This window comes from Astatotilapia calliptera, chromosome 10 (assembly GCF_964374335.1).
Source record: "Astatotilapia calliptera chromosome 10, fAstCal68.1, whole genome shotgun sequence".
Taxonomy (NCBI): Eukaryota; Metazoa; Chordata; class Actinopteri; order Cichliformes; family Cichlidae; genus Astatotilapia; species Astatotilapia calliptera.
This window is the reverse complement of record NC_137431.1, coordinates 24,867,455-24,883,305: the sequence shown is the minus strand read 5'-3', so window position 1 is coordinate 24,883,305 and position 15,851 is coordinate 24,867,455. Positions and strand designations below refer to the sequence as shown.

The 15,851-nt window shown below is 40.3% G+C and overlaps 1 protein-coding gene across 13 annotated transcripts in view; it reads right to left on the bottom strand.

Moving 5' to 3' along the window:
* tcf7 (transcription factor 7) overlaps positions 1–13,256 on the bottom strand; it is a 75,716-nt gene extending 62,460 nt beyond the window's left edge. For 4 of the 13 annotated variants that reach the window (XM_026181455.2, XM_026181447.2, XM_080307266.1 and 1 more), the window contains exons 1-3: positions 12,564–13,254; positions 12,161–12,230; positions 10,571–10,677 (exon numbers count right to left, since the gene is read on the bottom strand). In XM_026181455.2, the coding sequence (XP_026037240.1) occupies positions 10,571–10,677; positions 12,161–12,230; positions 12,564–12,746 (360 nt within the window). In that variant the 5' untranslated portion in view covers positions 12,747–13,254. Of the gene's footprint in view, positions 1–10,570; positions 10,678–12,160; positions 12,231–12,563 lie in introns of all 13 variants that reach the window. The other 9 variants (XM_026181453.2, XM_026181454.2, XM_026181446.2 and 6 more) reach the window with 6 other exon arrangements.
* Between the last annotated feature and the right edge of the window lie 2,595 nt (positions 13,257–15,851).

Below are 15,851 nucleotides of genomic sequence, written 5' to 3'. Positions count from 1 at the left end.
AATGCACTACGAATCTCCTCATTGCCCAAGGACCCAGGATGAAGGAGGGATTCAGCCTGTTAACTGGTTGCATGTGTGGCCTGCTAACCTATAAACTTTGTGATGTGGTTCAGTGTGTGTGTGTGTGTGTGTCTCTTTAAATGACCTGTTCCACAAAGCAGCAACATACTTGTTCTGGGGAGCTGCCAGATGCCCAATCATGATAACAGCGACACATTAGACTACACACTGCACGCCTGTTAAAATACATATTCGAAATAATATCCTTTTGCACTTCTTTGAAACAACTTGTCTTTGTGACCTATCCTGAAGGCAGCGTAGACATCAAATTTTTGGAAATGCATACTGTGTAGTAAAAGTTAAAGTAATCTTAGGGCTCGCAGTTTTCTTTCAGTTTCAGCTGGACACCATGCGGATTTGTTATCTCGTGAGTAAACTGTGCTGCATCACTACTTCCTTAAATCAAAAACCACACGTTTCAAACCATGATATTGTGGACAACGATATGTGAAAAACTAGCACTTCAAACTTTTCTCCAGTTCTTTTTACTTGACCAGCAAACCATGCGTGCAGCGCGAAGATGCACATAGACACATTTGCATGCGCGTGTGGCTACTTTGATATCTGGTGTAAGAGAGAGACATTGCTGTCATTGATTAACTACAGGCTGTGAACACACATCTGGGAGGTCTGGACAGCTCGCTCTGTAAACAACAACGTAGAGGTTTTGCATGGTTTCGCTCCACAGGCCAATGACTCACCTGGGTGCAACATCCCGCAACTCTCTCACTGACTCACACAGACATACTTGTGCGCACACACACACACACACACACACACACACACACACACACACACACACACACACACACACACACACACACACACACACACACACACACACACACACCTCATAAACAAACACTGGGACCTAAACAAAGAGCCTCTTTGTGAACCTTGACCTTATGTCAACTACCTTTATGTCTCTCTGTGTTTCTTTTTTTTTTTTTCAATCCTGCAAAAATGCGACCACTTCCCCCTTCAAGCTGTTACAGTGCATAACTCTCCCATTCAAGCAGAAAACTGGCTTGTATACACAGCTTAGAGAGCAAGGAATAAAAATGAACTTAAAACAAACAAAAAAAACACTTTTATGTTTGCTTAAGGTTTCCTTGAACCACATGTTGCACAACACGGGACCTGAGGTGCTCCGAAGTGCTGCTTTACGGAGACCTCGATGCAGTGCCAACGCTACAAGACGGCAACTAAAATCAAGGCCCTCTGTGTTTTAACATGTTTGACCTCTAGCATATTCTTGCTGGCAGGAAACGTAGGTGGAATCATGGGAAATGTGGTCTTCATTTAGAAAAACACCTGCACTAACGCCACATGAGGTTACCAACCTTCAAGACCCCTTGTTTTCATTTTAGTTTCATACCAACTGCAGAAACTTTAGCACACTTAGTTCGGCGTGGTGCTCGCTGAGCGAACACATGCTGTTTTGTCTCCGCTGGTGCGTTTGAGTGTATGAAGGCAGAGAGAGGGAGCGCGCGCGAGAGAAATAAAGTTAATAATAATCAAATAAACCCACAGTTCCTTTGCCAACACCTGTCTTTTACTGCTCTACCACTTCCCCCACCCCATCTTCCTTCAACGCCGGAAAGAAATAAGTGGATGAATAATTACAGGTATAAACACCTCAGGGCTATCCAAAGGGTTTTTTTTCTCCCCCTCCTGATATTCTTCTTAACATTACCGCCTCTTCAAATAGTCTTCTGAACAGTTTCTCTTCAGGTGCCTTCACAGCCCGCTACTTCAAAGCCAGTAGGGCGATGAGAAGGCTCTTATGGTCATTTGTATTTTAATCTTTCCCCCTCCTCTTCTCCTCCTTCTATAGCGCTGTCTTTACCTCTCCAGCCTTTCCTCTATAAAAATTTATTTATCTGTCTTCATCCGAATCTATTTCGATCTTGAGCTCACATTTTCCGTTGGCTGTGGTCTCCCTGAGACTAAGTGAACATGGCAACCTCAAACAAACAAGCATGATATCCAGCAATTATAAAGATTATGATTTATATCGACTAGAAACATCTTTGTTTGGTCCTTGCATTTGCTTTTCATGTCTTTAGTCACTGACACAAGATGAAAGTACACATCAGAAGTCATATTTACATTAGAAAGTTTTATTTTATATTTACATCTGATAGGCGAATAACTTTTTAGATAGATAACTTTTCATTGAGTATTTTGGCGTTCATGGATGCAAATTTGCAAGAAAGCGTCAGATTATGAGATGCACCTCCTTTTTTTCTCTCAATATTTTATTCACGCTGTCAAATAATAAAGAGAATACACACTTACAATTTAAACCAATGTTTCAACACCAGTCAATACTCCTTCAAATCACAGCCAGCTGCCACTTCCGTAAAGCTTAAACCATAAAGCTTAGAAAAATAGTTTCTTTGTTTCATCTTATTTTGTTGCTGTTACAATGATACACGTCTATATTGAACACAGCTGGAGTTGTAATAAATAAGCTTATGCTCAGATTTGGAAAGTTTTTTATTATATTCTTGGCTCTGTATGATGTCAGTAAGATCCGACTTGATTATAAGGTCGTATCTGGCTGTGAGCATAGAAGCCACGCCCATCTGCTGTTGAGACCTTCTGCTTGTGAGGGGTAGCCGATCAGAACCGAGGGGCCGCGCTGAAGCCCAGTATAAGATAAATAGGGATTATTTTGAGCTGTGAATTATGCAAAGCCATTCCAGGAGAGTCCAAAAATAAAATACGGAGCTGGAAAATGAGCGTAACAGGTTCCCTTTAAGAGGTCCTCACAGAAGTTAACCAACATGAGGTGACTGTGATGGAAAATGGTGAACAGCAGGGCAGGCGTGGAGAGCTAATAGGACAGTAAATTAAACTGAACTGACACAATACTGAATAATGTTGATATATAGTAATTAGATATACAAACACTTGATATAAATAGATAGTTTTAGAGGATTTGGGTGTATTTTTGTCCTCAGTTACACTGTTATATTAAAGTAAATGCTGCTGCTGTAATATGACACTATTTTTAACATGGGTAACATATTGTGATCACATTGCTTCATGTCCCCTTTTATTGAGTCCCAAATTTAGTTTTAACAGTTAATAAATTGTGAACGAGGACACTCGATGTTTTCATGTTTGGCAGTAGTTTACTCCCGTTTACACTCTGCACAAACATAATCACAGACTTGAACACATCATAACGATAGAAAAAGATGTCAGATGGGGCTTCATGAAGCCCTCTCAGCATACTTTGAATACTACATTAATAGTTCAAAAACCTTTACTTCATGGATGCAACGCAGCACGGGTGTTACTTTAAAGCAGAGCTGTCAGTTATAGTTAAAGGAGAAAAAGATCCAAGAAAAGACAAGATGCAAGCTTTCCATCCGAACTTGGGCTTTTCCCGCATTCTAGTGAAAGCTGCTTTTCTTTTAGGCCTCTTAAATCCGAGTGTGCAGGGTCCTTATCGTAGGCAGTCAGAGACAGGGAGGCCCCAGCACTGCTCATCCCAGCCCCTGGGTCTGTATGAAGGGGGGATTAGGGAGGCCTCAGCCTGTGTTGCTGCCATTGTTTACCAAGAGACTAGGGGAAGGCTGAACAACCCCCCTGTCAACACTGCAATACAATGGGAAACAAGGAAGTGGCAAGATCCTAGAGACTTGCGCACACACATGCCATTCCCTTGATCTTGGAGGATCGACCTCGTATTATTTGGGAGATTGGAGGAGGAGGAAAGGGGAACGGGGAGGAGAGCTTGTTCACAACGGCAACTGATTTCTGAATGGATACAAGAAAAAGGAGGAGATGTATGAAAAACCTTTATGGGCTAAAAGATGTGAAATTACTCAAACAGAAAGCATAAGCTTTCAGTTGAAGTGGGTGAAAACAATCAAACTGATATTTCTTTGTAGGCTGAGATACTGAAATGTTCAAAACACACACTTCAGCTGAGTCTTTAGAGTAACAGAAATGACGACGTTCCCCCGCCGCCTTTCCCAAACATGTAAACCATCTCTTAGCAGCCTTCCTGTCAATTTTTAATTCTGCTCTGTGAATCGAAATGTCAAATGAGCAGGAAATTCCCCCAAATCAGACAACACTGAGCTGTAAAACACAGGCTCGTAAATTCCACTGACTGAAAGCACGCTGTCAAACTGCATTTCGACCAAACATTTACTGTTATCCCAAAGAACCTGAGCCATTTACAGTCAGTGTCCAGGTAGGCTGAGCGGGAAAGTGTTTTAGAGCAGCCTGCTGCCTTCAGAGCGTGCTGACGTCATAGTGTGACCACAGCTTCCACATCACAGGGAGTTTCACAGCCTCTCTGACAGCGAATAGATTTGAATGCAGACAAATATCAGATATCAGCTTAAACTGCTTAATTATTCAGAAAATGACCCACAAACAGACCAGACGGACAATCTTTGAAGTCTGTGGACAAAGTTGTGAAACAATTCAGCGCTTTATCGCCGAACCTCAGACATCTTCAGACCTACAGATTCCTTTTGGATCGAATCATGTCGAAGCTGCTCTACATGCGAACATCACTCCAGAAAGGTGTGCTTCTTTCAAACTAACCACGAGGCACGCTGGATCTCTCAGACGACTGGTGGTAAAAGGTTACTGATTAAAATCCAAATACTTGGCTCATTAATATACAACCGCTAACCACCAATCACTTTGCGCATGACTCACTGGCCACTTCAGATAAAGTAAAAACCCTGGTTTTTGCTTCAGCGGGCAGGCCACCCACTAATTTCAACCAAACATCCATCAAGCAATGTTGCTTCTACTTTGCTTCTCCTCTTACTTCAGTCTAACCCTCTCGATTCCTTCGCAGCAGAGAATCGTCACAATAAAAATCTCACGCGAGATTAAAATTAAGACGCTTTTATTGTGAAGCAGCTGTAGGAAGTGCAGCTGGCGTTATGGAAATCAATAACAACTGTTAACTTCCAGTCTAGAGTAAAATATGCACTTCTTTTCAGAGCCCACAACTTTGAGATATTTGACTAGTTTTCTAAGAGTTGTAGGTTCCAGGAACTGAGAAAAAAACAACTGCCTCCTCCTTACAAATTAATATCCAAACTGTCCACTAATAACAGGCGTTTTAGGGGAAGTCATGTGAGTAATCGCCAGATGTTTACCTAAAAATGGCCACTAACATATAAAATATTTGATATTAATGCAAACAAACCACAAAAAATCAGCAGAACCAAAATGTTTTTCTCATCACTTCTGTTTCTTCTTCTATTGATTCCTTGTGTGCTTTCCTTCATAATCAATCAAAACATTAAGTAATGAAGAGCTGGTTCTCATGCTCAGAAAAGTTGATCCTGTGTGACTTAAGAGGTTAACGAAATACACACACAAAAAAAAGTTCTTACGCTTCCGATGCATATAATTGGAAATGAATGAAAATAAGCTTTCCTATTTTCCCATATGATCTCCTTTTAATAGTTCGCAATTACCAAGAAGTTATCTCTCCGAGTAGGAAAATGAAGTGAGGAGAGATGCTTGGAACCACCTCAGATGCTGAAGACAGCACAAGACGATAAAAGAGATGGATATGTGGAAATGGCAAGCGTGCAAAGGGAGTGAGGAGGAAGATGGATGGAAGCTGAAGACAGAAAAACACTCTTATATCTACTGAAGGTCTCCCCTGCGACAGGGTTTAACTGCCTGAGACGACAAAGACTCATGATCCCTTCAAAAATAATAATAAAAAAAGAGAGAGAGAGAGTGACTGCTGGTAATTCACAGCATTATACACACAGCAAGAAGAGAGCTGACACACACACGCTGCATCCACAGTATACGGCCAGCATCATCACACAAAACACACCATGAACCCTGGGTACAAACACAAGCCTAAGGCAACAAACTAGAAAACACACACACACACAGAACATGCCAAAAGCTTTGATACATACAGATTACTTAGTGTAATGAACTTAAACAGCAAACACGCACGCGCGCTGACAAACACACTCGAGATAAAGCTTTATCCAAAGACAACAAGCTGAGGGAGTTTAGTCATATCTCCGAATCCCACAAATCTCCTTCTCTGGCCACTTCCCCTGAAAGGACGGCTGATATCTCCATTAATGCAACAACAGTGAAATGTCCCATGAAATGCTGTAATAGGAGTATTATCGCTGAATGGGATAAGGAGCCAATACGCGTGTAGTCGCTTTGTAAAAACCACTTCTCAGCAGAGATTAGAGGCTTCTTCTTTTCTCTTTAAATCTAAAATTTTAAATGTTAATACCAAAATAACAAGGAGTGATTATCAGTCTGTTTGCGTCCATTTCTGCCACTTTGATTCAGCTGTATTAGGAAAACAATGCGTTAATCTTTCACAACAACAGCTCAGGCAATTTCGTTCCCCCTCCTATATGAAATATAAGTCAGCCCACTCCGACGGTCAGGTTTTCATTCAAATGTTTTTTCATCAGTTGGCGATTAAAAAGTGCAAAAAGCTGGCTAGACCTTTACAAGTGAGGATAAACCCACACAGACACAAGCAGACTGATTTTACAATTAATTTCTGACTTTCAGTCATTCAGCTGAGGTTCTCACAATGACTGCAACAGTTCAAAGCAGTTTACGGGAACGCACAAAGGTGTTGTAGTTTCTTCAGGTGAGCTGGTGACATGTGGGCAACGCTGCAGAAATCTTTACACCACAGCCTGTTAAATAAATTCACGTTTAAAAAAAGAAAAGAAAGTATATCAAAGGGTTTGACTTCAAATAACACAGATGAAGCTACACTTTCTTTTCTCTTAATAGGTTTCTTAATACATTTAAAACATGAGAAAAGCAGTGCTTATAATATATTCAAGTGTTCTGACGATTGAATCATCTTTATTGTCATTACACACAGTGCAATGATATTTGGTTTGGCTTTCTTCTAGGATAAAAAATGAGAAATACACAGAATGAATAAAGAATTGGTACGTAACTGAAGATAAACAAATAAACTCAGGAGAAAAGCGGTTTGTGAACGATCTGACAGTGTAGTGTAACAAAAGCAGAAACCTGATCAAAACTGCTTCGATTAATACATGTGTACTTAATCAATGAATTAATTCATTGGCTCCGGATTCATTTTATGTTGATTAGTAATTGATGATTAACCAATTCATTATTTTGACTCAAAGTAACTGCACGTAGGTTAATCCACAAAACTAAACATAAGTGGATGTAAGGCAGTCGTGACTTCTTGTTGTTGATAAACTATCTGAATTAAGACAGACGGATGATTTAAGCTTTACATTTTTTATAACCAAACAGGTTTGATAGCAGGGTCCCGGCAGCAGTGAGCATAAATCTGCCTCCGCCGAATGTGAGCATAAGCTACCCTCTCATCGGGTACACACAAAATCAAGAAGTCGCAATCATCTCACCTTTTAAAGACTACTTGATGATTGAAAATGCAACAAACACCAACGATAAAGCTGTGTACACACATATTCTACAGAAAAAACGTCTGAAAAATCAAACTCTTGTGCTGCCAGAGTAGCGTGTGCATGGGCAAGACATGAGGCGACCACTTAATAGCGATGAATTCACCTGCACCGCTCTTAACACTCGTGCAACCTGGCACAATCGGAAAGACTGCACTACAGGACTGGCAGGCTGAAGACCATTTAATGTCCATTCTGACTGGATCTGACATTTTTTCGCCTGCAAAAAAAGATCTAAAAATAATCCAGGCTCCAGTGCATGTGCGACATGAGACACTAGAAGCGTAAGTCATAGCTCCAGGACAAGACAGGCCAGCAGTGAGACATGGACACACGCACACAGAAATGTCCCATGTCAACATCACAATAACGGGAAAACCACAAACAGCTCTTTTTTCTGTCAGTCACCCTGACCTTGAACTTCTGATCCAGCTCTGCCATCCATAATCATCACCCCCCCCCCCCCCCCCACCTCACCCGCTAAACCACTACTCTCAGCCCCTTTCAAGTGGCAGGTTAGACAGGGCCTGATACCCCGCTACCGCCTCACAACCAGCGGGCTAATTACAAGGGAAGCAGCAACAAGTGAGCATTGTGTGGAGTCTCGAAGACACACGGGGGGGGGGGGAAGAAAGTGCTCTTTATCATGCCACCACCACCGCCGCCACCACCGGTACCCCTTTACCCCCCCTCACTCTACCCAACTCGCCAATCCCACCCCCAACGAGAACAATCTATGAGAGGCTTCTGAGGTTGGAGAAGAGAAGAGAAGAGAAGAGAAGAGAAGAGAAGAGAAGAGAAGAGAAGAGAAGAGAAGAGAAGAGAAGAGAAGAGAAGAGAAGAGAAGAGAAGAGAAGAGAAGAGAAGAGAAGAAGGTGGAAGACACCACGTTTGTCTCCACTTCTTCACAATGTTTGTCACGATGCCGGATGTGCTGTGTTATGCAGCTTCGAGTATAAAGACGTTTGAGGAAACAACAAGCATGCTCACTAAGACTCGTAGTTCATTCAGTCGTATTCTCAGAATGTAACTGGTTACTGAATAAAGACTCTGAAAATGAAATGTGATTTCCAAGGAGACGCTGCTGTACCTACAAGTGCTTCTCTTCCAAGCAAAGGCTTTGCTTTATGTGCAAAACAGCACAATTAAATGGAGCTAGCAGGTCAAGGATGTATTCTATACAAGAACATAAAAAGAAATAAGCAGTAAAACAAAAGTTTTCACCCTGTATTTTTTTTCTAGCAAGCCTGAAAGGAGCATATATAAAACTAAAGTGAAAAGGCACTGTGTAGCCAAATCACATGTATGAACAGTATAACCCGTCTTTACTTTACAGATGCATTTAGATCCATTATATGTTTTTCTTTATAGCTGTGGCGGAGAAAAGAAGCCACTCTCCTACTATGTATTTTCCCCACAGACTACAATTTTAAATTTTAGTTTCATTTAAAAAACCATGGAAAATGAAGGTAACTGTCCGCTTTTATTCTGAAAAATCACAGACCCTATTAAAGTCTCCCATGACCAGCCAACGGGCCCTGACCTGGACACTGACGGCGTCTTGAAACACTCTTAAGAAGCTCCAAGGTGCCATTAGAAAATCACATTTTCCAGCCATAAATCAGCATATTCCTTATTCACTATGCTCTCACGTGAAATCAGCCTACAGCACATGTCATCTCACAAACAGGCATCTATGCTGTTTAGCAACGTCTTGTCTGCTAGAGCAGGGGGTTAATTCAGGCAACAGGATTACGCAGCACGTGAAAAATGAATTAGGCACAACCGTTCACGTTCGGCGCAATTACTCAGCCTATCCATGGATATTGGTTCTTAACGGGTGACTCGAAGGGATTTTTTTTTTATGATGAATTCTTTAAGGGCTGTCTGGCTGGGTGAGCAATACTGCATACTTGAAATCTTTCCACGAGTCGTTCTGATGTTTGTTTTAGCGGTTTTAACACTTAGAACTGCTATTAAGGCTGTGCAATAAACCTCTTGTCATTCACCCGGGGTACAAACAGATGGGAAAACGTCACGTGAAATGGTTCGCGATGACGACATCAATCAAATTCCAACTTCAGCAACGGCGTAAACAAAAACAAGCTTTTTTTTCCTGTTTTTTTTTTTGCTTTGCCTCATGAGGCTGCGGCACTTTGATTTTATTCCGCTGTGTTTTAAATGCAGCTTTATTTTATAAGGCAGTTAGGGATGGTGTGAGCCTTGGGGATGGGGTGTGGGGGGAGTTAGCAGCACAGTTCAAAGCCAAATCAGAGCATGTGTAAAGTTTGAGAGAGATCTGCAGTGATGTGCCATTCATCTTCAGTCTGACAGAGACTCATGTTGTCTCTTCTGAATCTAAAACCTAGTGCAACATAAGCTGACTGATTCTGCTTTGTAATGTGAAAGAGACCCCCCCTCTCCAAAAAATATATAAAGCTGGTAGTTTAAACCCCTCTAAATAAGAGACGCAGCATTAAAATTCTGTATAATGTTTTAAGGGGTTATAGCTGAGCCACAATATGCTAATTGCATCTAAAAGGGGAAAACATCACTGAAATTTAGGCTGATGTGAGGGGAACTTTCCTAATTCTCAAAACTGCATGCACATAAAAAATAGAAATTATGAATTATGAAACAGAAAATACCAAGAAGAAATGTTTTATGCTTTTATGCACAAAAAGTCGAGTAAATTCTCCACCGCTTTGCATCTCTTTTCTCTCGAACTGAGACTACTGAGGACGTCTTTGCACCAGCCCAAAAAAATTAAAAATTAAAAAATAAAATCACTCAGAGGACACCAGGCTCGATATCTCCATCTACGAGTGTGCGTTCCTTTTATTCTCCCCGACTACAAAACACTGGATTTCTCTTCTGGGGCTCAGCACTGTGTGTTCACAGTCTGGACTTGATACTAAATAATACAAAGACAAGCTGAGGCGCAAAAACTTGCACCTTAAGGAGTCCTCAGGAGCACAGAATATCATCAGGTGCTAAGAGGAGAACCATAGCCAGCAGAAGGATTCAATGAGAAGTGGACTTACAGATGGAGAAACGGAGCTGTTGGGGAGGTAGGGGTCTGGCAGCATCAGGAACGGGTACCCTGGATATCCCGGCGACTTGTACATACCTCCATCTTGCTGCTTCGACACTGACAGGAAAAGCAAACAATTAGAAGCTGTCACCTTTGTTGCCTAATTTTTCCAAACTCTTTTGATTTGCTGTCTAAATCTCAATAGTTATCATTTAATAATGTATTTAATTTACAATAAAAATCATGACAGCTTGGGGGAAAAGAAAAAAATAAACAACAATAAAGGTAAAGCTGTGGGTGCAAATGCTGGATGTGAGGATTAAAATAAAAATCAAACCTGATACTTACTCACACAATGCTGCTAAGGTGTTAACGTCAAAAGAAAAAGAAGGTAAACGTGCATATAAAGCAGCTCAGCTATTTACAGGCATTCTAGTTACTACACTTTACATCCGTGAATGAGCAGAAGCAACAATACTGGAGACAAAAGCGTTACAACCACCACATAGTCTTAGAGGCGTGAACTTCTGTAGCCTATGTGTTAATTTATTTCTTACCACCACCCATATTAAGCACGAGAGGCCTATGTGGAGGTCAGATACGACTAGGTTATACCTGCATAGAAACACACACACGCATACACACACACAAAACACAACTGGCTTCCCTCGTGAGTGCTGAGCTTTCTTGCGAAGGTGACAAAACTTTTAACGTGGCCAGAACCTGAGTGACAGAATCTGAGGGCAATCAGCATCCCTCAGGGCGGAACTGTTTTTTCTGATTTCTGCGGGTTTCACTTTTTCTCGAGGACCATCAAATAGACCAGTTTTTAAAAACCGCAAATCCACATTTGATGAGGATTTTTTTCTTTTTTTGATCAAAGGATCACAAGGTGAGAGCATTCTTCCTTTCAGAGATGAGTACACACAACAGTGATACCTATAATTAAAGCTGTTTTGTATATGTTGTCTAAATGCGCCCTGGCGTAGTTAGGGGAATTTGCTTTTTTTTTCCCCTCTATCTTTTTGGGTGGTAGGTTTGAAGAAAAAGGAAGGCTGACCTTGGTTTTTTGGCAAAATCTTATAAAAGATCACTAGATAAGTAAGCTTAAAACATAGTGAATTAAAATGAAAGGCACTAGCAATTTTTACAGCTACTGAGAAATTGCTTTGCCCTTCACACCAGTGCCTTTACCTAAGCTTAATGACAATTTAAGGCCAAGAGGGTTCCACTTTTTTAAAGATAGCTAGTCTGCTTGCATCTCTGCTGAGCTCTGCTAATTTGACTGAGCAGCAGAGGAAATCTCCCCAGCAAGCTATAGATCTTAGAGATAAACTAAAGAGCTGAAGACAGGATGGCCATCTATTTTTTTTGTTTTGTTTTGCAGTGTACACCTGAGCGGTGCTTCTTTGAAGTTTTAATGCAGCAGCACGTGCGCCCGTGACCAAAATAACTCCTTGCTTTGACACAGTGGGTGGTTTTTACCGCTTTCTTACACAGTACTTGACTGCTCATAGGGATGAGAGTGAGTATGTTCATGTTTTTTTTGGTTTGTTTGTTTGTTTTCCCAAGTTTTTTTAAATTTGTATTTTCTGCTTACCAACGTCGAGATGCTCCCGGTGTTTGTCTGGGAAGCCCCTCTGCTCGCCCTGCTGCCCCCGTCTGACCGCCTGGAAGGGATCGTAAACAAACACCGAGTGAGAATTACCCGAAAAAGTCACGAAAGCGCCACAAACCGCTGCCAAACAAGAGTAACTTTACATTGACTTTATCACGCTAATAAGTGCAATTCAGTTTTGCTCTCGTTCTGTAGTAGACCCGTACCACCACCACCACCACCACCACCCCCTCTTCTTTTTTTAACTACTATAACCCTGGAGGCAAGTTGACTGCGCGAGTTGGTTTCATTCAAAGCTTCTCAGCAGCGCGTAAAATAAAACAAGCTTTCCACACACACTTTCTCCCTCTGCCTTTCACACACAGTCACACTCCGTGACACCTACCGCTGCGTTCGGACTTTGATTTATTTCCGACTCGTTCACCAGAGAGGACTTGAGGTCGGCCAGGTCTCTCTCCGTGAACGCGTTTTCTTGGATTTTCTCCTCTTGCTCTCCTTCGTCCTTAAACGATATCATCTCATCATTGGCTCCCAGGTCGTCCCCGCCGCCGCTGCTAAGCTGAGGCATGTCTACTTCCCCCCTCCTCTTCGATGTTATACACGTTTAAAAAATGATACTGACAAAAAATAAAAATAAAAAAGTAGAAAGAAAAAGATTCAGCGGGACTTCTCTGTTAAAATCTCCTCAGTCTGGGGCGCCTCCGAAGTACAGAAACCCCCACCGCATACAGAAAAAAGTTGAGATGTGGCGTCCCCCGGCTGGTTGGTTGGTAGAAGACTAATGTTTCCCTACAGCAGCAAACAGCTCATTTGAGCCCAAGACAAGGCGAGGAGTCCGACATCAAAGGGCGCCGACCGGATGATTGACAGGCCCGATGACTTGTTGGGGGGTTGTACAATTGTTTCGGCAGAGGGCTGAGCTTCTTAAAGAGACATCACCTCTCCCAGCTCAGGCGAACAGACGTTATTCATGACTTCCAGGGGCGACTTTACACCTTCCACGATCCCACGGCTGCCACCTAAACTTCAGGCTCAGCTGGGAGATCAGTTTTGTTGCGCTTCTGCAACTTTTTCGTCATGAATTCCGCCAGTGCGGTGTATTTACGTACACTGAATCAGTGTAGTAAAATACACACTGCTGCTTTGCACTTGATGCAACTTATCAGACTTAGCTGTAGATACGGTTTTTACTATTTAATATAAAAATATATGTAATAATATAAATATATATATATATATTTATCTATTATATTTATTAACTTTATTTACATTGCAATTATTAGCAATAATCCGGTTATATAAGCTATATTGTATTGTAGTAATTTCTTTTTAATTAATGCTTTTGATACTTTGAATACATTTCAGTAATGCTACTTTATGTAAGTAACATTTAAAATGAAAGACTTTTACTTTTAATGGAGTACATTTATAGTCTAATACTGTTACTTTCATTGTAGCAAAATAATCAAATACTTTCTTCAGCACTGTTTATATTTTAAAGTAGCTGTATCTAAAGTCTTTTTTACTACTTTTAAAAAAATTTCACTCTAGAATTCCTGTTTTTGATATTTAAATCATAATCACTAACTCATTCATGTAGTGCTTAGATATAATGCTACTATAAAGCTCACACAGAATCTCAGTTTTCTTTTCTTAACCTACTGGTTCAAAGCCAATTTATGCACTTTGAGAGAGCTAAAAAAATATTATCCAAACTTGAGGAAATGATTTTTGGCTTGACCTGAGCCATAGAATATTAATTTCCATCTACATAGGCTTTTACATATTCCTTTATATGCTTACATTGTACTTAGATTATATTTACATATTTATTTATAAACGAGAGCTGTGGGTTTTAGTATGGTTACTTTTTGCTCTTGGACTCTTTTGGAGTAACTTTAGATAATTTTAATTCAAAATAAACCGTATTGTCTTAAACTGACCTATGGTGAAGCCCCTCAACTCATCCAATGCCAAAAAATAAAATAAAAAATAACAAGAAAGGAAAGTAGCTTTCTTCTTATTGGCAGCCCCTTATAAATGTAAGATTTGAATGGCATGTGGGTGGTGCTGTGGTTCTTACAGCTAGCGCTGTGCACTTGAAATAACCATATAAGGACATCTGCTTTTAATGACATCACACAGAGCCAAGAATAAAAAAATCAGTCAGAAACAGAGCATTTAGAGCTGCATGAAATCTGAAATTTTTGCCCATACAGTCATTATTTAAAATTTGTTCATGTTTAATATGAACATCTATCATTCCAACAGCAACAAAAATAAGGAAAAATCGTAATAGGTCATAGGTCATTGTTACTGCTTATAAATTCTATCCTTAAAAGTTTCAATAAAATAATACAAATGTTGATGCTTCGTAACAAATCTGGAAATCAAGAGTATAAGTATAAGTAGTTCACTGCAACTTCGGCCATGTTATGTGAGCATCTGCCACTGTCACAGAATATGTGCCATAAACAAAATATGACAATCATTTCATTAGTTAATCTGCTTTTAAAGTAACCTATAAACTAGCAACAGATATTTTTATAAGAAATATAATATAACACAGAACTTTGGAACATACTTCACGGTAAGTTAAAGAAGTAATAAAATACAAGAAAGCAGAAAAACAAAGATGTTTTAAGCATGACCTGAATATGGAGTAAAATATACAAATAATGCAAGCCTTGTATTTACAAAGAAATTAAACGAACACTGATAAATGGATTTGGATCTTTATATCGTAGCTTCAAAGAAAACAGAAGTCTATAAGTAAATTAAATGAGATCAGTGAATAACAGTCAAATCAGGTCTGCATGTACAAAACATTTCATGTTAAGTCACTGTGCATGTGTTGTGTATTCAATAGCTGCTCCGATGACTGTTCGCGTAAAATTAAAGTGTCTATCTGGCCCTATCATATATTTTTTTAGAACTTTCAGCAACACTCAGCACAGATGACACTGTGAGAAGCGACAGAGACAGTGAGCAGAGAGGCAACAGCAGCCGCAAACAGATGTCGATGTTGCTCAAGAGACCAACAGGGAGCATGCCAATAAAAACTACAGGATAGTAAGAGCTGAACTCTATTTATCTTATTCTCCTAAAAAAAAGCGGTCTGGTCTTCAGCATTAAACTCAAGGGCTGAAAACTGGCTCCGTTCTTACAGCAGTCATCGTTTTGTTTACCTCATAAAACTGATGCTGATTAACACACAAAACATAAAAAGCACATTTGAAAAAAAAAAGTTGGCAGCTTAAAGCATTTTTGTCTTGTTGCTTTTGCTGACAGTTGCAACTTCTCTTCCTTGTGATTGGTTCAAATAAAATATGGACCTTGTCAAGGGATTCAATTCGGCTTTTTCCTTCCTTACCCACCATATTTCAAACCTCACAATAAATGTAACACATATCTCAATTGTTCAACATGTCAAAGATGTGGCTGGTATATTGTTATTAGCGTACTTCTGGGATGTTATCATCAAGCTAGTTAATAACTTTGGTAATTATGCATTGTGAGCTTTGCACTGTCTCAGCAGCCCTTTTGTAGCAGCTGCTGTCACACTGTTCAGTTGGTAGTTTTCACATTTTGGAACAAAACTCCTCATTTGCATCAAAAGAAAAGTGGCAGCTCAGGCAAGAAGCAGCAAAATCTAGGACATTCTGTGAAAAAC